This window comes from Cadophora gregata (genome assembly GCF_030347475.1).
Source record: "Cadophora gregata isolate MNR1 chromosome Unknown scaffold_18, whole genome shotgun sequence".
Classification (NCBI taxonomy): domain Eukaryota; kingdom Fungi; phylum Ascomycota; class Leotiomycetes; order Helotiales; family Ploettnerulaceae; genus Cadophora; species Cadophora gregata.
This window is the reverse complement of record NW_026695941.1, coordinates 1,186,850-1,208,214: the sequence shown is the minus strand read 5'-3', so window position 1 is coordinate 1,208,214 and position 21,365 is coordinate 1,186,850. Positions and strand designations below refer to the sequence as shown.

The window sequence follows — 21,365 nt, the reverse complement described above, 5'->3', positions numbered from 1 at the left end:
TGTCATATACCCATACCCGAGCCAATCAGATACTGTTTACGTCGGCACTTAGTGCTGACACGAGGGTTTTGTGGGGAATTGAAGATGAGGCGATGACTGTAATTACTACCTTAGTCTACCTACTAGTTGGGCATGCAATGCGACGTACGGCTATCGAGCTATTATTGAAATGAGCTTGCTTCATACTGTACTGGGAAGTCTATGAGTCGCATTTAGGAGTACTCCAGATGTGAAGCTATCGTGTTCTTGGTCAAGTTCTGGTAAAGCTGAGTTGGGGTAACCGAAATCCCTGCAAGCTGAAATGAATTCTCAACTTGTAAATAGTTGCCTTGTTCTCAGATATAAGCAAACCTACATTTGTTGTACCTGATGTGGAGAAATTTACTTTTACCACCATCCATCGGTGGACTTCTGGAGACAACAGCAATATGGAAAGCTACTCGAGGACATGATTCCACCTTCTGGGCAGATCGACAACATGCGCTTCTGAAGAGACAGACCTCACCAGATGTTATGGCAAAACCCTTCAGGAGCACTGCCATAACATATTATATCCCACCTAGGTATGATGAAGAGTAGTCACTAATTTCTGATATCAGAAAAAAGTCCAGAAGGACCCTTGAAGCAGCTAAGAATGCAGCGCACGGAAGGGACCACCTGGAATTGAGACTCGCTTAGCCTTATCCACTCTCCGTGCCAACTAAACATCTGGGATGTCGGGCCTAACTAAGTTGAACTAACAAAGGCTATTCCGAAACAACCATTTTTGGCCCGACGGAATGGACATCATTCGCTGCCCTCCATTCTGCCCAGAGAAGCTGACGGGTCATTATCGATGCCGACGGGGATCTGGTCGCTCCCCGTCTCAGGGTGCACAGAGTCTCACAGGGTGATGCGAGTAACAAAACCTACGCCCGTGCTACGTTTTCTTATATATTTACTTACCCAGCTTTCGTCCTCTTCTAGATATTGCAGACAGACTTTCAGAAGAATCTGAAGTCATTCTGCTGCTCTTACAAGCAAAACCTTCATGATGGCTGAACCCTTCTCTATCTTTGGCTTCAGCTTGCCAACCTTTGGGATCCTCATTGGTTGCCTCGCAGTCTCTTTCTACTTCGCATACCAGAAAGCGCTTCCAAAGCCCATCCCAGGGATCCCCTACAATAAGGAAGCAACGAGCTCTCTCCTCGGCGAAGTGATACCCATGGTAAAGCATGTCAACAAGACGAAAGAGATCATGGATTGGATGGTGGAGCACAACATCAAGCACAATTCGCCGATCGTACAGGTGTTCACGAGACCATTTGCCCGCCCATGGGTTCTGGTTGCTGATTACAAAGAGGCGCAAGATGTGTTGTTGAGACGAACGAAGGAGTTCGACAGAGCGAACTTCTTCGGCGATATCTTCTTAGGCCTGCTTCCTAAGCATCACATTTCAATGAAGTCTCATGACGAAGAGTTTAAGAAGCATCGAAGATGGCTGATGGACCTGTAAGTCAATCCAATTTCTTCATTTCGTCATTCACGTTGTAGAGACAACGTGTTCCAACCTTGGAGGCGTGAGATGCTTCCAGAATTGGGATCCATACTAACAGTTTGGTTAGAATGACGCCCGGTTTTCTCAATGGGATCGCGGCTCCTCACATTTATACTGCCTGTGACGACATGCTAGACGTGTGGCAGGAGAAGGCGAGACTTGCCCAAGGCCATGCCTTCGAGGCACCAAGTGATGTGTACCATGCTGCCCTCGATGCAGTTTGGTCGCTTGTATTTGGTGCAGATATTTCCAACAGCACCACCAAGTCTGCTTTCAGAAGTTTGTCGTCCATGCAGAGCCTTCAACTTCCGACCGGCATCAACCAAGAAGTAAAGATACCAGAAGCGCCACTACCAACTAGCATGGCAGCCATTGTCTCGCTTGTTGACACTCTAGCCATCACCATCACATCTCCTCATCCAGTTTTCGTTCATTGGTTGATTCGCCAACTCCCAAGCTATCGCAGAAATGCCAAAGTCAGAGATGATCTCATTCGAGATGAAGTTGAGAAGACAAGGATCAGGTTTGAGGGAAAGAGGGAAAAGGATGTCGATGTCAGATGCGCGATGGACGACATCATGAGAAGAGAATTGAGCGCATGCGAAAAGGAAGGAAGAGCACCGATGTATCATTCACGTGCCATGTATGACGAAGTACGACTGATGATTCCTCACAGCAAACCAAGATGCTGACTTGTTTAGATCTTCGGACTTGTCGTTGCTGCACACGATACGACCTCCACAACCTTAACCTGGGCGTTGAAGTTCCTTGCAGATTACCCTGAAGTTCAGGATAAACTACGAACTGAGCTTTTCTCTGGCCATGCCACCGCGGTTTCCGAAAAGAGGAAGCCGACAGCTGCAGAGATCGCCAAAATCAGCATTCCATACCTTGACGCAACACAAGAAGAAATTGTCCGCTGTTCTCTTACAGAAGCAGGCGTCGTCCGTACGGCCACCGCAGATGTCGAGCTTCTGGGAAAGATCATTCCTAAAGGAACGGATGTGTTCTTCATGGGCAACGGCCCCAGCATCTTCTCGCCAGCCTTCCAGATTGATGACTCGCTTCGAAGTCCAACAGCCTTGTCGGCCAAGGAACGAATTGGGTCATGGGATCCGTCCGATATGGCGAAGTTCCATCCCGAGAGATGGCTCGTGGATGGCGAGAAGGGAGGAAAGGAGTTCAGTGGTGCGGCGGGTCCGCTACTCACGTTTGGAATGGGACCGAGAGGCTGCTATGGAAGACGACTGGCGTATGTTGAGATGAAAATCTTCCTGACGCTGATTGTGTGGACGTTTGAGTTGCAGAAGTGTCCTGCGGAACTTTCGGGTTATGGCTCAGTTGATAAGTTGACACATGCACCACAGCAGTGTTATGTGAGGCTGAAGAAGGTTTCTTAGTGGGTCAGACTGGGTGCTTCAAACATGTCTTACGATTTATGATCCAGCTGTTGTGGAAAAGTGAGTGTGGCTTGAGGTTTTGTTACAGAACGCAATGGCTGAATCAACTATACATTGGATCCACTATCCCTCGTTGACACTTGCACATTCTCGCTTATTTTGCCGACGACAGGGTGACACTGCACGTCAACTTACTATTGGCAAGCGACTTTTAAGCTTGCAATAGAACACTCAAGGATCGAATGTGACGGTGACAGAGAAGTCTAGTGAGGTTAATCTATTGTTCCATCATCTACTAACAATCCTACCGCACATTTATACAGAGAATGTGCAGTTGCGTGCATGGGTGAGCCTGCCTGGCTCGCTAAGTAAATGGCACAAACCATCCTCTGCCAGCAGCGCCAGGGACGGTAATGTTCAATCTACCTGTAAAGTAGATCCTGAATGAATATACGGATAGTTTATGTTGACTTTCTTCACCACCTTCTTATTCGAGATTTTCCGGACGACATATGTCACAATGGTACCTGGCAAAGTGTTCGCCTTTTCAACAAATTCCCTTGAAAGTACTACGGATACTGTGAGAACTGGAGCTCATTGTCCAGATTTTAAGCTCCACTGAACCTGGACCATCCCATTACAACAAATACCTAAATCCCTTTTCTCTACCACCGACAATTTCCTCATCACCAGTCCTAACCGCCTCCGCCTTGTCCATCTTGCGATTTTCATATCGTAGCCAGAAGCGGAGTACCATCGCCGTTGCGGCACAAAGACCACAGAAGAGCGAAAGCGTGATACCAGCAGTGATATAGCGGGGCTTTGCGGAATTTGGATACAGGTAACTGGTGAAGAGGTGAGTGCAATTGGCGAGGGAATTGACCATGGCAAGCGCAGCGGCTCGTTTCGACTGCGTCATGTCAGCCACTTTGCAAGTTTGAAAAGTTGTGGGGCTCTTACCTTTGGTCTTGGGATCGTGCTTGAAACCCAGGAAAGAGTAACGTTAAATGCGGAATACACGCCCATTGTCATCAAGAACATGCTGGCATAGCGTCCAGCAGTGTGCGTCAGCGTGATGCAAAGTATATTACCCAGCATGGATATGGAGAGCGGCAAGGCGATGTGGAAAGCTCGTTCGTTTGTTTTCCCAGAGTGTAGAGAATTGCCGAGTGACGTGAAGAAAGCTAGTGCATAAGGGGGCGCTGTGAGTAAGAGAGTGGTGACCTTGTTGTATCCGAGTGTGCTGACGATTGAAGGGAAAAAGTACGTCTAGCGTTGCAGCCTGTCAGAATGTGATCTTGGCATAATTAAGGTAGAAGACTTACATATGCCATGCCCACGAGCAGAGAGAATTGTAATAGGATCAACATGTACACTTTAGGGTCCTTGAGTGCTTGGATAGCACCAACCCAGATCGACTCTCCATCTTCGCCGTCTTCTTGACCAGCAGCTTCGTCAGCTATTCTCCAGATGGCATATTCGCGCTCCTCATCAGTGAGCCATTTCGCCTCTGTCCACAAAATGAAGTCAGCCAACGTTCTGTTTCCACATTGGGAAACGGGTCCAAATGGAGCAGATTGAATGAGGAAAACTTACTTTTGGGGTAATTAGGAAGAATAAGCACTGCAATCAATGCAACTACAACCGTAACGCATCCTTCTAGTATGAAGAGCCATCTCCCTAAGTAATGAATCAATCAGCTGCTGATAGAGCCAGAAATATTTGGATCATATCGAAGTGGTTGTCGTGTGGAAAGTCTTTGCCAAGGAGAACTTACATGCTCGAAGTCCTAGCACGCCTTCCATGCCTCCCAAGACACCAGCAGCAATGAGTCCACCAAAACAGTTCGACAGCGTGTTTCCTGCATAAAGGATGGCGATCCGAAAAGGTAGCTCAGACCGAACGTACCAAGATGTGAGCATCAAGAGAGCGCCAGGACTAGATCCGTCAGTTCCATTCTCGCTCTCATCTTAGTATGCACTTACAAGAACGGGGCTTCAGCAAAGCCTAGAAAGAAGCGAATAGCGATTACACTGCCGTAGGAATGGACAGCAGCCATGCAGGCCGAGACTGTTCCCCATACCACAGCAGCCACACCAAGATAAATTCCCGGTCGTGGGAACCGTGATAGGATGACATTGCTGGGAAACTGGAACAGCAAGTACCCGACGTACATGATCATGAGAGCAGTGTTGTATTGATGATCAGTAAGTCCGATGTCGTCTTCGAGACCGCCAAGACGGGCGTTTGTGAAGTTGTTGCGGTCAAGGATACTGATTTTGATCTGTCAGATTTGTCTTGATGTGGGGTTTGGGGTACAGGAAGTGAAGATAACTGACTTGAGGAGGAACAAAATGATCAACATAGGCATCAAGCGCATGTCAATCTTTCTGACCATCGCTTTCTTGAATGTGGCCAGCTGCTCTGGACTTTTGTTCTGTAGAGAAAGGGGCAGATTGGATATTATTGGGATCTCTTTTCGATCATCGTGATCGTGGATGTTTTCAATGGTGGCCAATTCGGCTTTGCCTGAGTATGCCATGGCAGCGATAGGAGCTTGGATGCGTCGAATTGATAGTCGAAGCCGTGTGGTGCTGGTAGACGAAAGTCCAAATGTTGCTTGTAATCTTGTATCTCGATATTGAAACCTGATTTGGTCTGATCATAATAGTGAAACTCCAGAGGCAAAGAGGAGTTATATGTTCATGGAACAGCATTTCTTCGATACGTTCATCTCTTGAGACAGGTGGGTATGTTTCCGAAATCGAAGCTGCACCTGCCCAAAGCCACATTCATCTGCGGGGTGACGACGAAAAATGATTGCCATGGTTCTCCAGGAGGTGGTGGAAAATGTTGGGGACCCCAGACATCGAGTCATGTTGGTGCGGGGGATTGACATGCTGGTGGTGCATTGGCGTCGGAAATGCGCTTGATCCGAGGCTCGATGGCTCGGAAATGCATCCAAAACCAGGCTCGGAAATTGGCGAGCGTGGTGTTGTGCACGGCTACCAGGGACGGTATTTGCTTTGATAAATCTGTGAATTTGGACGTTAATCTTCTTTGGTCAAGACTCTGACATCTTGGAGTATTATGAGGCTTGGAATTTGCCCAGGTGCGGACCCATTTTGCCTCTCGCTAAACTTGTCACCTTGCCTTCAAAACTAGTATTCCAGTTCACGTAGAAAGCTGCCCTATCTTCGGAGATTCCGATATATTCTCTAGCTTGAGATTTAGATGTGATGAACCACGTCCGAAGTTTGTCTGAGAGTGATAGATGAACAAGTGCTGATTGGTCTAACAATGTTGTATTCATTTATCCAAATCGTCCCCCATAATGAGAAGCCCAATGACTATAACAAAATATCCAAAGAGAAGCACATTCAAACTGCCACAAACTCGCTCACATCTCTACAACGTTACAATCAGGAAATTATGGTGCCTAGGATACCCACAACCTCTTCCCGAACCCCCTCCTCAGTGCCACCGACATTCACAGGAATCACATCCAACTCCTCCATTCCTGGCGCTTCCAAGACTTCCAGCTGGCTCTCGACCATCTTATCAGTCATGAAATGACCTTCCCTCTTCCGCACTCTGCTTTCCAAGATGTCCTTTCCCGCTTCTAACAGGACAAAAACGGCCCTCGTGACGCGACTATTCCGTAATTCAGCCCTGTAGGCTTGCTTCAGTGCTGAACACGTCACGATGATTGACTGTTGTTTCTCGGCACGCATGCGAAGTAGAGCGGTTGCCTTTAGCGTCTCGAGCCACTCCCATCGATCTTCGTCAGTGAGTGGAATTCCAGAGGCCATCTTTGAAATGGAAGTTTGTGAATGGAGCGAATCACCCTCGATCCATGGAATGTTCAGTTGTTGAGAGACGGCTTTGGCGATCGTGGATTTCCCTGAACCGCATGGACCAGCTATGAATATGACATTCTTAGAGGGAGTTTCGGAGATCGAGCTAGCCCATGAAGTGGCTCTGAATCTCTGAACAAATTGTTCGACAAGGTGCTGGTCTAGTTTTGGAGCAGCTGCTAATGAGGGCGACAGGAATCGAGCGTATGAAGTATCATACACAAGACCTGTCCGAGGCTTATCATTGTCATACTTGCTGGCGAAAAATTCCAAAAGCTTGATGGGAGGATTGGCAATGGGGTCTGGGTTCGACTTCTGGAGAATCTGGATCCATTCTTGTTGACTCGGTTCTGAAAATTCGAGGCCGGCATGGTGAAGGGCGGGAAGCAAGTCTCGTGTCCAGTGAAAGGCTTGGTGGTTCACGACATTCATTACACCGGCACCTGCTGTTGATAGCGAGATATCGGAGACGGAAGAGGCGACCACGTCTACAGGTAGCCAGAGTGGTGACTCGTCGAGTCTCGGGATTGCGCCGATAGTCAAACCAGCTTGGATCATTAGTGGAATTGCTTCAGTAGCATTCCAGATCCCATGAGTTGTGTCAGCAATAATCTGTCCAACTCTGAGAACTCGAGCTTTGATACCATAAAACTTTGCAGCCGACATGCAGATATGTTCAGTGACGAGCTTCGACTGAGCGTAACCCATGTTTTGCGCAAAATCGAGCGACTCTGGCAGCGCTTCTGGCACGAAGCCACCTTTTGTAGCTGCTACTGCGCTGACTGACGAGCAGAAGTTGAATGTAGCTGGCTCCTTCTGTTTGGCTTTCAAGCATAACGCAAGGAGGTTGTATGCACCAGCAATGCAATCCGCTTCGAAACTGCTCAATGCCAGATTGAAGTTCACTGACCAGGCACAGTGGATAACTCCCGTGACCTCAGAACATATTTTGTTGTAAACCTCGGATTTCAGGCCGAGGTCTTGCTGACTGAAATTGGCTGGGATGGCTCTTAACCTGTTCCGAGCCTCGAGCGGAAGGAGGTGGTAAAGACCACGCTCGCGGAGCGAAGTGACTACCCGAAGGTGGGCCTGAGATGATGTTTGAGCACGAACTAGGCAGTAGATTTTCTTCACATCTGGAATGAGGGCGAGTTGCGATGCTAGATGGGCACCAAGAGAACCAGTCGCTCCTGTGAGAACCTAATCAAATTGTTAGAAAGTCTTAATTGCGAGTCGGAATACGGAACTCACGATGTATTGGCCACTCTTGGAAGTCTCAACAGGGACGTGTCTATCGAATTTGGAGTACCTCTTAATTAATTGTTCCATCTGAGATGTCGTCGAACAGACATTGGAAGTCCCTCCTGTCCGTAGTCGGTAGAGTTCGTTCGCCAAGAGATTGATGGACGGAAAGTCAAAGATGATATTTGATGCCAGTTTCTTCCCACTGGTATCAATATTCTTGCCGAGCACAGATCGAAGCTGAATCGCTTGCAGAGAGTCGATTCCAATGGAGAAGAAGTCGGTCGTGTCTCCAAGAAGGTCTATTGTTGTTGGAGGCAGAAGCTTCTTCATCTCGCTTCGCAGATATTCCCGCAATTCAGCCTCGGTCAAGCAAAGCTCCCCGGACGATACTTCTGCGTCACTATAGATATTCTCGATCTGTGTAGCGAAGGTTCGATAGAACGCTGGCCGAATGACTGTTCCTTTGTCTGTTCTAGGATACTCTGTGTCGTGGGGTAGAATTCTGACCATGTCGAAACTCAGCTGGGCGTAAGCTGGCATCAGCTCGTTTGCCTTTGACAATACTGGAATCAGGATTGCGTCGATCTCGGAATCGGATTTTCCGATTGTCAAAGGAGAAGGTATGATTATCATCCCGATCCGCGCCTTCCCACTGCCAAAAACCACGGCGTCCGAGATGTACTTGTTATCTCGAAGTGACTGCTCGAATGCAATTGGTGTGACCTTCTCCCCGTTCATCAGCACGATTCTGTCGTCAGATCTTGCAAGATACTTCCATGCGTCTGGGATAGTCGGGTGCGGTGTGAAAAGGTCTTTGGTGGCATAGGATCCATCTGCCCGGTTTGATGCCACCTTGGATGGCAAGCCGTCTAGAGCAACAAGCTCGTATACATCTGCACCCCTGGGTTCGAATTTGACAAAGTTCTTGAAGGCTGCTGGAAGTCGGACGTAGTCCCAAGCTTTGTCCCCAGTCTCTCGAGCAGAGGTCATCAGTTGACCCGTTTCGGTACTTTGACGTCTGTCAGTATTTCGTGTAATATTTGGGGGCGGAGTTGCACTCACGTTCCATAATGACTGACGAGATTTACACCCTTCTCTACTAATCGGTCACCCAATGAATCTGGACATGCTGATCCCCCAAACATGACCACTTCCAGCTTCGCTAATTCAGCAATTCCTTCCTCACTTTCTCCAAGAAGCTTTAAAGCGTATGGCACGCCATAGAACACCTGAAAATGATATCGACGAAGAATTCTCAACAAGTACTGTTGAGTGAGTGGTAGATCGGCATTATACATGTAGATCTGTTTTCTGGAATGAATGGCTCGGAAAACGCTGCTGATGCCGTGGGCATGGTAGAGGGGAAGTGTGATGAACCCTTTCAAGTTTAAGTTCGACGAATAATTCTTTAGGGCTGCCCGGTGAGTTTGAAAAATAGGTTTTGGTAAGCCAGTGGAGCCACTGGAGTGGATAACCCAGGAGATCTTGGCTGACTCGACTTCAAGGTCGAACTTCTGGTCAAAACGCGTGTTCTCGGCTGTGTCGCTACCCGGAAACTCGAAGCTTTTCCTGTCGGAGATTTCGTGGATTTGGAGTGTTGGCTGGTCGTGTTGGACTTGTTCTGCGACTTGTCGAAAAGATTTATGAATGAGAATGTGCGTCGATAAAGTAGCCTGAAGAAGGGACGAGTACGCCAGAGTTGACAGTCTTGTGGAAAGAAACAAGACTGTGTGTCCCAGCTTGGTCAATGCTAGAATACTAATCAAGTATTCCAGATTGGAGGGACCGAGAAGACCGACAACAACCTCGGGATCGGATGAACATTTCCTCTGTGGAATCAAAGATCCATATAAATGAGCAACACGAGATGCGAATACATCTAATTGGCGATATGTGTAGTCAACGTATTCGGTGCCTTTCGACGGATACGACAGGATGAATTCCTCTGCTGCGTTCTCCGATCGATTTCGTATCAGCTCATCTATGGTCCGTGGGATATTCTGAGCAGCAAGGTTCGCTTGATTGGTCACAGTCGTCCCAAGACTGTGGGCTTTGTTCTTGTTTGTCAACACTGAAAGAGGTAGGAGTGGAGATGTAGCTGACGGCGCCATTGTGAGTCGATCCTGCAAGCTGTTGGGGTATCAAGTGAAGATGCAACTCAACCAGCTTGCCCCAAGGTCGAACTCCTTATGGATATATATTCCAAATCAAAGTTAAAAAGGACACAGATTGAGCGAAATGTATACAGAGTCAGTCTAGTCTATGTCAAATGGAATCTTCACGATCGGAGACCAGGGTCAGGTTGTTTGGCGAGCAGGCAGGTGGGGAGATGGCGGGGCAAACGCATTTCCGAGAGTTTTGTCCTTGACTCGGAAACTTGGGCCATGCTCGGAAACATTCTGGCCACCCACCAGACGGAAATACCTTGGAGGAGTTATATCTCGTATCCTTGCTCCAAGCCTCCAAATACATCGGGCCATGTAAGTGCCTTGATGAAAAGTCAGCAATTTCTCAACGACTTGCAACCGAAGCTCGGCTGATGAATTCACTTACACAAGAGTCGAATTCAGACCAGCCCATCATAGCACCTTGAATTCCAGGGAGATACATATTGCCAGAAACTAAATCATAGGACGGATCTCCACTAATCGCTAGTTGATGGGGATCATAAAACTGGGACTGGATGAGATTGAGACCCAAATGTCGTGAAGTGTCGTTGGCGAGAGCGTCAGAAAACTGGGCAGAATCCATTGCAAGATTATCAGAAGTTATTATCTCCTCAGTTGGCCCAAGAGAAATGGATTGATCAGCAGACTGCGACGGATGACCATTCCCTGGACGCTGTTGAATGGAAGAATCAAGCCTAGTAGACTCTGTATATTGAGGGCCGAGATGCTGCAAAACCTCTTTCTTCAGTTCCTCCAGAATGATGTTGTACTTCGCGAACGGCGAAGCTTTTGTCGTTGTCTCTTCGATACTCTGCTGACACTTCCGCGCCGCTTCAAACACATGTGTATCGGGAGGGGTAGAGGAACCTGATTGCCTAGGGAGGAGGCATTGCTGTAGTGTGTACACATAAAGTGTGGAAATGGCGCAAAAGGATATGTAATGAGTAAACCAGAAAGAATGCCGCATTCTTTTTTCCTCGATCAAGTCTGTGACAGTATCCACAACAATCATAGCTGCCGAAATGCACTCCTTAAGACTGTTACTGGGCTCATCTGATGGCGGTTCTGTACGTTTGGCCAAGTCTGCAAAATTACTCAACAAAGAAGGTCGATTAGCGAGAATGAGTGCATGGGCGTATGCCAAACTCAAAACAGTACTCTGGCGCTGATAAATAGAAATCAACATCGAGGGATCGACCTTTGAAGGATTGAGAAATGCTGGCAGCGATGTCTTCCAAGCCTTCAGCTCACCAGTCCACCGTTCGGCAGACTGTTGCCATGCCCCTTCGTCAATGCGATTTGTCGGGTAGAGATCACTGGATATGCCTCCGATAATCTTTGCAAGCCTGTAATTATGGTCAATGATTAAGTACCTAAGCTTCATGCTCAGTCACAAGTTAGGGATTAGAACGGACCTTGCGTGAAAGATTGGGCCATCGTCGACGGAATGGACGTGTTTCGACTTTTGCCCACTCTTGTGACCAGAATCAGAACAAATTCCAGACCGCTCCGGTAGAGGTTGGTCAATATCCTCGTCTCTGAAGATCCTCGGACGCCCTAAGATTACGCTCAAGTATCGATCAAGAGTGTACGCGCTCCAGAAAACTCTCTTCCGGTATTCAAGAAGAACGCTGAGCTGGTTCGGGGCTGATGGCTGATACAATTGGCGCCTGTGAAGCCCAAGAGCGATGATCAACTGTGCCGTTGTCCCAAAAATATACCAAGCACGATTTACTCGAGAGGATGCTAGAAGGTATATACACTGAGACAATCTTGCCTGCACAGCCTCCAGCGTGACTTTTCCAGTCTCATTGGTCAACAGTCGCTCGGCAGCTGCATAGTATATACTGCTGCAAGTAGATGAGCCATCATGAGCTATGATAGTTAGGGGAGTGAATGAGCTACCTATTTTCCAGATCTCTTTCTAGATCATCGCCATTGTAGAGTTTTGCAGTCGCAAGTATCAAAATAATCAAAGCTTGTCTTGCTTTGGAGACTGGAACTACCCCGCTATTTTCGTTTTCCAATGAGCTGTGTATACTTTGGAGCCACGTCTCGACAGTCTCTCGATGCAGGAATCTGTAAGTCGGCATAGCAAAGTCAAAGTACTGTTGCAGCAAGTACATCGACTCATCTTTACTCGGGAAATTGAAGTCGGCTTGCTGCTCTGGAACCCAACCATCACCGTAAGAGAATATGGAGGTCTGCGAGGATTGCTCAGCATTGCTGGAGCGTGATTCGATAAAATCTTGCTGTAACCTTTTCTGCGATCGGGCTAAGAATGCAATACCAGAAGTTGGTCCAATATAGTCATTCTCTAATCTGCTCTCATCGACTCCTTGCCAGCTGTGTTCTGGGTTTCGTTGCTCTGAAGCCGGAAGAGAAGGAACACGCTCATGTCCGTTATCAACATTGCCTCGAAGCTGATCTCGTGACTGATTGTCTGGACTCGGGAACGCGGTGACTCTGCTCGCACTTGGACTCGTGATTTGAGATCCAGGCTGGGGAGGAGCAGGTTTCCCTCGTCGATGTTCGGCATTGTATTGGCATCGGAGGTTGTGGGAAATACAGCGGGGACATGGTTGAGTGCCTGCACATCGTAATTTCTTCCTGTGACAATGTTACCCCTACCTAATTCGGACATTCAGTCGTCCTCCGTCAAACAAGCAAACGAAACTTTCGGATATAGGAAATATCATACTCTTTGCACGTATCACAGGCTCTACTGACTTTCTTGCGCTCATAATTTCTTGGCCTAGATACTCGTGTTCTCTTCGTCGTTGTACCAACAGGTTCATCCAGTTGTCCATTACCCCGGACTTGCCCGATTCCTGAGACAGGCGAAGCAGAAGCAGACAATTCCATCATGCGGATGAGGAGTGGTTAGGGGCTGTGGGGACTCCAGATTTGCAACTCGGAAACAAAACATAAGGCTGTGGGGAAAGCTGGTTCATACAAGTACGGTTTGATTGTAACAAAGAGGCACCCGAGAAGTTAGGTACTGACTGTGTGAATGATTTCATCGGAAATGGGTCGAACAAATGGAATGTGGTTCTCCGACTTGATGCTTTGAAAGGAGGTTGGACTTGCCAATGCGAGGTTGTCGGAAATGGGATTTTGCTCGGAAACCATGTCGGAAACGAGACGTTGCGCATCCCTTGATGGGATAAATCTTCACCCACAGCATATCGGCAACGATATGCAGGACATTACTTTTGAGATGCAGTAAAATTATGTACATTCGGATCAAGGTTGAAAGAAATAGTGGAGTAGGAAGCTATATGAAGTAGTGTCTCCCCTCGCAAATCTGCCTTATCATGCTGCTGATCGACTAGATCCAGTCGGAATAATCTACAAAAGTACTATCAAAATGGCACTCAACAGGACCTTCACACTCAATACATCGGCGAAGATACCAGCTGTCGGTTTCGGAACATGGCAAGCTGCGCCAAAAGAGGTGGAAAAGGCTGTTGAGGTGGCTCTACGGACGGGATATCGACACATCGATTGTGCTGCAATATACAGAAATGAGCAGGAAGTCGGAAATGGCATCAAAAACAGCGGAGTCCAGAGAAATGACATCTTCATCACGGGTAAGCTGTGGAATACGAAGCATCGGCCTGAAGATGTAGAAAGCGCTTTGGACAAGACACTTGGGGACCTGGGAGTCGACTATGTTGATTTGTACTTGATGCATTGGCCTTGGTAAGTTTTGATAGTGGAATATAACAAAGATGCTTCATACTTATTATCTCATAGTGCATTCAAGCCTGGCGACAAATTCTTCCCTCTGGATAGCAATGGTGTCTTCCAACTCGACGATGTCGATGCATCAGTAACATGGAAAGCAATGGAGGCTCTCCTCAAGACCGGCAAAACTCGTGCCATCGGTGTGTCCAATTTTAACATTCGTCGCTTGGAATCTCTGTTATCTACGGCAACTGTTGTTCCAGCTGTAAATCAAATCGAGATCCATCCATACCTGCAACAGCCAGATCTCTTCTCATTCTGCAAGCAGCACGGAATCGTCCTCACAGCGTACTCGCCTTTGGGAAATAATCAAACAGGCGAGCCACGGACTGTTGATGATTCAAAAGTGCACGAAGTTGCGAAGAAATTGGGGAAGGATCCCGGTCAGGTGCTTGTGAGCTGGGGAGTTCAGAGAGGTCATGTGGTTCTACCAAAGAGCGTCACGCCGTCGAGGATTGAGAGCAATTTTCAGGATTTTGTCATTCCGGAAGAACAGATGCAGGAATTGGCTGCTCTGGAGAGACACAAGAGGTTCAATTTCCCTGCAAGATGGGGATTTGACATTTTTGATGAGGCGGGTGAGGACTTTGTGAAGAAGGCGGCTTTGGATGCAGCGGAGGAGAATAAGACCAAGTTCACTGTGTGAGTGGAAGAGTGTAATATTTTCTCATCTTGAATTGCTCTGTAGACTCTGTTGAGATCTTACAAAATTCGATAGATGGCACTGTGCATGATGTGGAGGGGTGCCCGTGATACTGGTTGATATGGATTCCACGTCAAAACAGATTCATATAATTCAAGGCGTTGATCTTCGGACAAAATTGCCATGAAGCAGTGTGGTTTGCATCTTTTGAATAAATAAGATAGAATCCCGATGATGTAGTGCTCTTATTCGTGCCACTGGGGGTTTTGCGGAAGGGATCTCTACCTAAAAAATGTCTCGCTGCATAAACCAAGGGTGCCTGCCTCCCATCTCCTCCTGCCTCTTAATGTACAGTGCCCTTCATCCATTGATGTAGCCCCTAGTAAGAAATGCCCTTTAATGGATGTTCTAGTAATGAATGAAAATAGTTCGCTCCTATTCTTAATTCTCATACCTTCTCTTCAGCAATCTCTGAAAATAGGGTCATCACAACTGCTGCAATGCCTCCGATGTCAATCTGAATTACCAACTAGCAGGTCCAAAAGTACCACCTTCCGGAACCGTCTTGCGTACTGCGGTGTACGATGCATCCTATTTGATCGTGTCAGCCATTCCTTGTCCAGTCCCCGATCTTCTCACCTCCAGAGCCTCTGCTCGCCACCGTTGCAAAGTCACATTTGGGGAAAGCAAAAAGGAAACTTACAACGGTGTTGTAGATATCTACATTACCCCACCACTGCGGAATATCCACACCAGGTAACGTGATGGCGAAGAAAATAATAATAGTTGCGATCACAAGACCGGAGTCCAAACCGGCAGCCGTGATGTAGTTATACGTGTGCCACCACCCTGGATAACGAGATCGGATGCTGTAGTTGAATAACAGGCCGAAGAAGACCCAAGTTGAAAAGGAAAGGGGCGTTGCTCTATTTTGGAAGAATTGAGTTAGCAAACTTCCATGCTCTGGAGTGTTGAGGTAGAGATGAGTGAAGACTTACGGCGGAAGCCACGCCATGGCCCCCAGCATGACAGGTGCATTGAGCATCCTCAAAGGCGTACGTGGGAAGCTTCTTACGATAACGTAGAAGAGAACTGGTAACAGAGCACCGAGCAACCAGTACCACTGGATGGCACGGTAAATACTTCCAGGTCCGAACATGCGCTGTGGGCCGATGACACCTATTCAAAATCAGCATCATGCCTATTTGTGAAAGTAAGACCTGGCATATGAAGCCAATACCATACCCCAAACAATGCTAGAAGAAAAGAATGTCTTTCCGTTTGGACAGGTGAAGTGCGCCGCTTGCGTTCTGAACCACGTCAGTCTTGAGCTCCAATATTTGCAAGGAACGAGAGGAGGGGAGGATTGGGGATCTCTCACGGTGTGCAAACGCCGTCAATCGCGCCCAATGTCCAGTTCATGACAGCTATTTGTACAAAGCAAGCCCATATTGAGGCGACAATCTGGCACCAGAAGACCGTTTTTGGTGGGATTTTCATATAATGAGCAAGCTTGGTGGGTCAGTCGAGCTCGGCAGAATTCAGAAGAGGAGAGACTGACTTTGAGATCGCCGCAGTAGGTCTGACTGTTTACTTGTCAACTTGGGGCCGTGGCATCGGAGACGGAAGACTTACGCTTGACCAAGAGTAATGGTGCTGTACACTTTGAATAGCATAACACCGATCTTGAATTCGTTAGAATAAGCCATCTAGAAGATATGCGATACCTACAGGTTCCCCTGGAATCATGAAGCCAGCTAGAAATGGTGACAGAACGTTGAGTGATAGCATGATGTTCGTCGTGGCCAGAAGCATACAAGTCGGTATCTTTGATCAAGGTTAGCGTCTCTACCCAACCTCTTCCCAGAGCCCACTCACGATGAAAGCCAGCGCCAATATGTTTGATACGAAGAATGCCCACCCTAACAGATTAAAGTCAGTCCACACTTCACTGTCCCACTCGGGTGGAACCGTCAACTCACAAGGTAGCTGTGAATCAAAGCACAACACAGTCGCCAATCCCAACCCCATCGAAATCGCAAACAGCGCACCATACCACCAATCCGGAGCCTCATTATACTTCTTCATTAGAGTCATATGAATATCTGGCTCTTGGTTTCTCGCGGCCTTGAATCTATACCAAATCTCCTTCCCATGGAACATCGCCGTATGCACGATCGCTGCCAGCAAAGCTGCGAAGCTCAAACCATAATTCAGCGCAAATGTCGGTGCTAGGAACATAGGACTGTATGCTTTGTAGGCTGTGAGATTGAACTTATAGTCTTGAGTTAGAATGCGCGATACGTTGTAGGCAGACTGGGTGTTGTCATAGGTGGAGGATGTGGACATGGGAAGGTAGTCGGAGTAGAAGGCGTTCGTGTAGGAAATGCCGATTGCGGAGATTATGACGAAGATTATGAGGCCGATTAGGGTGTTGAAGAGAGCGTGAACGGGAGCGAGAAGAGGATCGAGGAGGTAAGCTGATACGTAGCTATGAGGTGATGAGTGACGGGATCTGTAATCTTTTGATGGGGTACGTACGTCCAATCGAATGTGATTGGAATCAGTGAAAGCCCTGTGAAGCCACCAAACAGCTGGTTAAGTACCACACTATTCGGTTTGATCCCTGTAACAGTTTTCAGCTATTCAAAGCCCATTTTAGTAAGAGTATCTGATATGCAGGAGACTTACAAGTGATGAAAGCGAAGACAGATAACCCCTGCCACAACACACCAGGCACCCAGTACCAAACAAATGATCCTATCGTAACATACAAGAAGAATCTATAGGTCGAGATTTTCCATCCATTGGTGTGAGTCTGGTCGGGCTTGCTTTTGTCATGCAGAGCGTAGAAGAGTGAAGTATTTGAGAATTGGCCAGGCCACATCATTGCTGACGGCCTGGAATCAGTGTAAGCGAGTCTTCCCCAAAAACAAATTGAAAGAACAGGGTGTGAGGACTGACCAGACCAGAAAGCGGCGAAAGAGACCAGCGAGAGAAATTCCAATCAATTGACTGCTCAAGGTGAAGAGGAGTTGAAACCCCCAGCCCATGTCGATGTTGTATAATGCTGTGGTGGATTAGCGAACGAACGGTCTTTGCAGAAGGGAGCGTGATCTGACTTACGCTTTGCGGCGAGAGCGAGGAGCGCATCTGTCGCATATGCGTATCCAATTGATACGCTGTAATAGTGACATATGTTAGTAACTTTCATTTCATTCTTCAGCTCTATTATCGGAATAAGTCGCTTACTTGGACATCAACTAAAAGAAGGTTAGCAATGTCGGCATCCAGGCTTCTGGCTGTTCCCACTTACTGTAATCACAACATGCTCCTTGATCGTGAAAGGCCCGGTGTTGAAAGTCCACTTTATTCCGAAAGTATGGAAGACTTTCATAGGAACAACGCGAGCCCAAAGGCAGCCAATTGGATAGACAAGTCTATAGACAATATTAGCTCAGGTTCCAATGCTTCACACCAGTGAACTTACAATTGCACCACAATGGAAGGGAAATTAATCGCCGGGTTTCTGTGTCTTGTCAGTCCAATCGGCTTCTTCCAGTCTTGGTAATAGGATGTACAGACCTCATGCTCAGAAACATATTCAACCCACTCCCCAACGTCACAAATATCATCCCCAAAATCCACGCCCTCACCGTATTCGCGACCTCCCCACCATCCGTCATCCTCACGGCAGCTCTAACCTCCTCATACGGCGAGTCCTCCGCGAAGGTAACTTCCACCTCATGAATCTTCTCAGCATCGTGTGTTCGGGCCGCTGAGTTGAGGGCATCGAGTGTTGATTGAGGGAGGTTGGGATCCCATTGGTGCGACGCTTGAAAGGCGGGGAGGTCGTCTACTGGGGGTTTGGCTGCTGCAGAAGATTTTATGGAAGAGGATTTCTTTGTATCGATGTTTTGCGCCGGATGCTTCTCATCTTGCGCGGAGGTTTGAGAGCTACTGGATAGAACCTCTATTGCCTCGCTGGCTGTATTGTCAGGGGACGATGGCCATGGGGCTCGAAATCTTGTCATGTTGCTTTTCTTGTGTGCGTAAAATCGAGGAGTCTGAGAAGCAGTTGACTGTATCAAGTAGAATAGATAGAAGGAAGCACTCGAGATTGAGTGGCATTATGGGAATGGGGGATCGTTTCCAATATGCTCTCGATGGCAACTCCGAGCTCCATCTCCTGTTATCAGGAAAGTGGGATTCCAGGGACAAGGAAGGTAACGTGGTACTGCATACCTGCAGGTTTGTACGCAGATATACAGATACCCCGAGGTCCGTACAATTGACAAACTCTCTCCTCAGATACCTGCCCTTTCAAATCCCAGAGATACGGTATCCCACCAGTAGCAATGGACATTTCGTCCACTTGTCGGAATCCGAAAAACTTTCAAACGAACTCTGTACCGAATCTTTTAAGTGACAAACAACACACAACGCCGCGTCCGTAAGTTGGGAAGAGAGCTGCCGAGCCCAAGTTGCCGATAAGCATTCGTGACTTTGAAGCTTGATAGAGGAGGACAGCGGGGCGATAGGAAAAAGGGGGAAGGTTCAGTAAGCGAACGAATCAAGCTTCAGGGAAGAGCATCCCCGTCGCCCTCATGGCCAGCGGTTCCCCGCAATGCACTATGACCTGCCACATGAGGCCTCGCTCGGCATCTGACTGACAACGTATCTGCGTCTCGCGTTACATTGTATTTTGGATCTCGGAATCCCACTCTCGTGAGTATTAGACGTGCTGATTCCGAGGGTGTTGTGAACTGGGGTTCGACTGAACCGTGATTGGTAAGCAGTCTGTTTGTTCCCCAACTTCTAGGAACCAGCGGTGTGGTCTTCTTGATTTGTTCACGAGACTTCGCCTTCCTGTCAACTCGTCATGCGTCAAAAACAGAAAGTCGAGACCATCCGAAAGGATCTCGAGAATTTCGAGCTCAATCCCAGCTCTTCCAACAGAGAAACTTACACCTCAAAAAAGCAAAATGGACAAAATAAGCAAGAGAGTGAGGAGGAGCAAGAGCAAGAAGACATGCCCCAGCGCATCTCTCGTATCCGCGCTGACCTCAATGATCTTACCCAAGTCCATAACATCTCGATCTCACCTCTCCGCTATGACCGCCTCCATGAATACTACACCACCGAGCTTTCCCTACTATCAAAAACGAACTTCAAAGGGTTAGATCGGCAAAGTAAGGTCGATTACCTTCTTCTAAAGAATTTACTGAGCAAGGGACTGAGACAGTTGGATTTTGAGAAGGAGCGAGATAAGGGCATGAAGCTGTTGTTAGGGAAGTGGGCGGGAGTTTTGGTAGGATTTTGTGAGGAGAGACAGGCTGTGAGGAGGGTGGAGGGAGAGAACGCTGCGAGAGGGGTTTGGGAAGCTGGGAAGGAGATTGATGGATTGAAGGAAGATGTGGTTGCTGGGAGGATCAATAGTGGGAGTGGCAAGGGTAGTGAGACTTCGAAATCGAGTGCGTATCGTGCTGCAAATACGATTCAGAAACTACGGGAGCATCTGAGAGAATGGTTTGCGTTTTACAAAGGGTATGATCCGTTGTTCACGTGGTGGGTGAAAGAACCATACGGGAGGCTTGATAAGGTAATGGATGAGTACGCCAAGGTAATCAGAGAAGTTGTTGTGGGAATCAAACCTGGCGATACCGACGCTATTGTCGGAGAGCCCATTGGACGCGAAGGACTCCTAGCTGATCTAAAAGCTGAGATGATTCCTTACAGTCCTGAAGAACTCATCAGCATCGGCGAGAAAGAGTACACATGGTGCTTGAAAGAGATGAAGAAAGCCGCCTCAGAACTCGGCTACGAGAACTGGAAAGGCGCCCTCGAGTACGTCAAAACACTCTACGTGCCTCCAGGTGAACAAACACAGCTTGTTCGTTTCCTCGCCGAAGAAGCAATCGAATACGTCAAGAAGAACGATCTTGTCACCGTCCCGAGAGTAGCGGAGGAGAGCTGGCGGATGTTCATGATGAGTCCGCAGGATCAGAAAGTCAACCCTTTCTTCCTAGGCGGCGACGATATTATCGTTTCGTACCCCGATGATTCGATGGGCCACGAGGAGAAAATGATGAGCATGCGCGGGAATAACATACATTTCTCGCGCTCGACTGTCTTCCATGAGATGATTCCTGGGCACCACCTACAATTCCACATGATCGCGCGGTATAAAGCATATCGTCAGATATTCGATACAGCATTCTGGATGGAAGGGTGGGCGTTGTATTGGGAGATGATTTTGTGGGACAAGAAGTTTCCAAAGACGCCTGAGAATAGGATTGGCATGTTGTTCTGGCGTATGCATCGCTGCGCGAGGATCATTTTTTCGGTGAAATTCCATTTGGGGCTTATGACACCCCAGGAATGTATTGATATGCTGGTGGATATGGTGGGACATGAGAGGGAGAATGCGGAGGGCGAGGTTAGGAGGAGCTTTAATGGGGATTATACGCCATTGTACCAGGCGGGGTACATGCTGGGTGCATTGCAGTTGTATTCGTTAAGGGAGGATGTGCTAGGTGGAAGAGTGTTGACGGAGAAGCAGTTTCATGATAGGGTTATGAGGGAAAACGAGATGCCAATTGAGATGTTGAGGGCGTTAATAAAGAGGCAGGATTTGAAAGAGGACTTTGAGACATCTTGGAGGTTTTACAGGGAGCATTAATGCACTGGTCACGATGAGTAGTAGGGAAGAAGAAAAGTACCATCCGTCTAACAATATGCTCTCCAGTACCGACTAAGCCAAAT

At 47.8% G+C, this 21,365-nt stretch overlaps 7 protein-coding genes across 8 annotated transcripts; 3 read left to right on the top strand and 4 right to left on the bottom strand.

Moving 5' to 3' along the window:
- The first annotated feature begins 697 nt into the window (after positions 1-697).
- Positions 698-3,083, top strand: ONS95_006795 (uncharacterized protein). The gene is made up of 3 exons (XM_058500271.1): positions 698-1,491; positions 1,605-2,190; positions 2,239-3,083. The coding sequence occupies exons 1-3, from the start codon at positions 1,031-1,033 to the stop codon at positions 2,935-2,937; spliced, it is 1,746 nt and encodes a 581-aa protein (XP_058350107.1). The 5' UTR covers positions 698-1,030; the 3' UTR covers positions 2,938-3,083.
- Positions 3,084-3,376: 293 nt separating this feature from the next.
- ONS95_006794 (uncharacterized protein) lies at positions 3,377-5,775 on the bottom strand. Its single transcript, XM_058500270.1, has 7 exons — positions 5,277-5,775; positions 4,923-5,210; positions 4,715-4,875; positions 4,534-4,617; positions 4,263-4,447; positions 3,898-4,206; positions 3,377-3,847 (listed from the first exon to the last, which is right to left on the bottom strand). Exons 1-7 carry the CDS (start codon positions 5,477-5,479, stop codon positions 3,575-3,577), a joined length of 1,503 nt encoding a protein of 500 aa, XP_058350106.1. The 5' UTR covers positions 5,480-5,775; the 3' UTR covers positions 3,377-3,574.
- A 584-nt stretch (positions 5,776-6,359) lies between these two features.
- Positions 6,360-10,150, bottom strand: ONS95_006793 (uncharacterized protein; the record flags this gene model as incomplete). The annotated part of the gene is made up of 3 exons (XM_058500269.1): positions 6,360-7,994; positions 8,046-9,048; positions 9,102-10,150. 3 exons carry the CDS (start codon positions 10,148-10,150, stop codon positions 6,360-6,362), a joined length of 3,687 nt encoding a protein of 1,228 aa, XP_058350105.1.
- A 323-nt stretch (positions 10,151-10,473) lies between these two features.
- ONS95_006792 (uncharacterized protein) lies at positions 10,474-13,075 on the bottom strand (the record flags this gene model as incomplete). The annotated part of the gene is made up of 5 exons (XM_058500268.1): positions 10,474-10,527; positions 10,593-11,553; positions 11,623-12,057; positions 12,113-12,817; positions 12,909-13,075. 5 exons carry the CDS (start codon positions 13,073-13,075, stop codon positions 10,474-10,476), a joined length of 2,322 nt encoding a protein of 773 aa, XP_058350104.1.
- A 340-nt stretch (positions 13,076-13,415) lies between these two features.
- On the top strand, positions 13,416-14,603 carry ONS95_006791 (uncharacterized protein; the record flags this gene model as incomplete). The annotated part of the gene is made up of 3 exons (XM_058500267.1): positions 13,416-13,493; positions 13,543-13,912; positions 13,967-14,603. The coding sequence occupies exons 2-3, from the start codon at positions 13,578-13,580 to the stop codon at positions 14,601-14,603; spliced, it is 972 nt and encodes a 323-aa protein (XP_058350103.1). The 5' UTR covers positions 13,416-13,493; positions 13,543-13,577.
- Positions 14,260-18,029, bottom strand: ONS95_006790 (uncharacterized protein). 2 transcript variants are annotated; one of them, XM_058500266.1, is made up of 17 exons: positions 17,917-18,029; positions 17,853-17,863; positions 17,727-17,782; positions 17,565-17,670; positions 17,292-17,500; positions 17,142-17,226; positions 16,583-17,091; positions 16,479-16,522; positions 16,332-16,427; positions 16,236-16,285; positions 16,162-16,186; positions 15,982-16,112; positions 15,846-15,910; positions 15,599-15,779; positions 15,304-15,526; positions 14,886-15,191; positions 14,260-14,804 (listed from the first exon to the last, which is right to left on the bottom strand). In XM_058500266.1, exons 1-16 carry the CDS (start codon positions 17,995-17,997, stop codon positions 15,123-15,125), a joined length of 1,941 nt encoding a protein of 646 aa, XP_058350102.1. In that variant the 5' UTR covers positions 17,998-18,029; the 3' UTR covers positions 14,260-14,804; positions 14,886-15,122. The 2 variants fall into 2 exon arrangements, with proteins under 2 accessions (XP_058350102.1, XP_058350101.1); XM_058500265.1 differs by lacking the exon at positions 14,260-14,804 and having other exon boundaries at positions 15,169-15,526.
- Positions 18,030-19,482: 1,453 nt separating this feature from the next.
- On the top strand, positions 19,483-21,282 carry ONS95_006789 (uncharacterized protein; the record flags this gene model as incomplete). Its single annotated transcript, XM_058500264.1, has 1 exon — positions 19,483-21,282. The coding sequence occupies one exon, from the start codon at positions 19,483-19,485 to the stop codon at positions 21,280-21,282; it is 1,800 nt and encodes a 599-aa protein (XP_058350100.1).
- Positions 21,283-21,365: the final 83 nt, after the last annotated feature.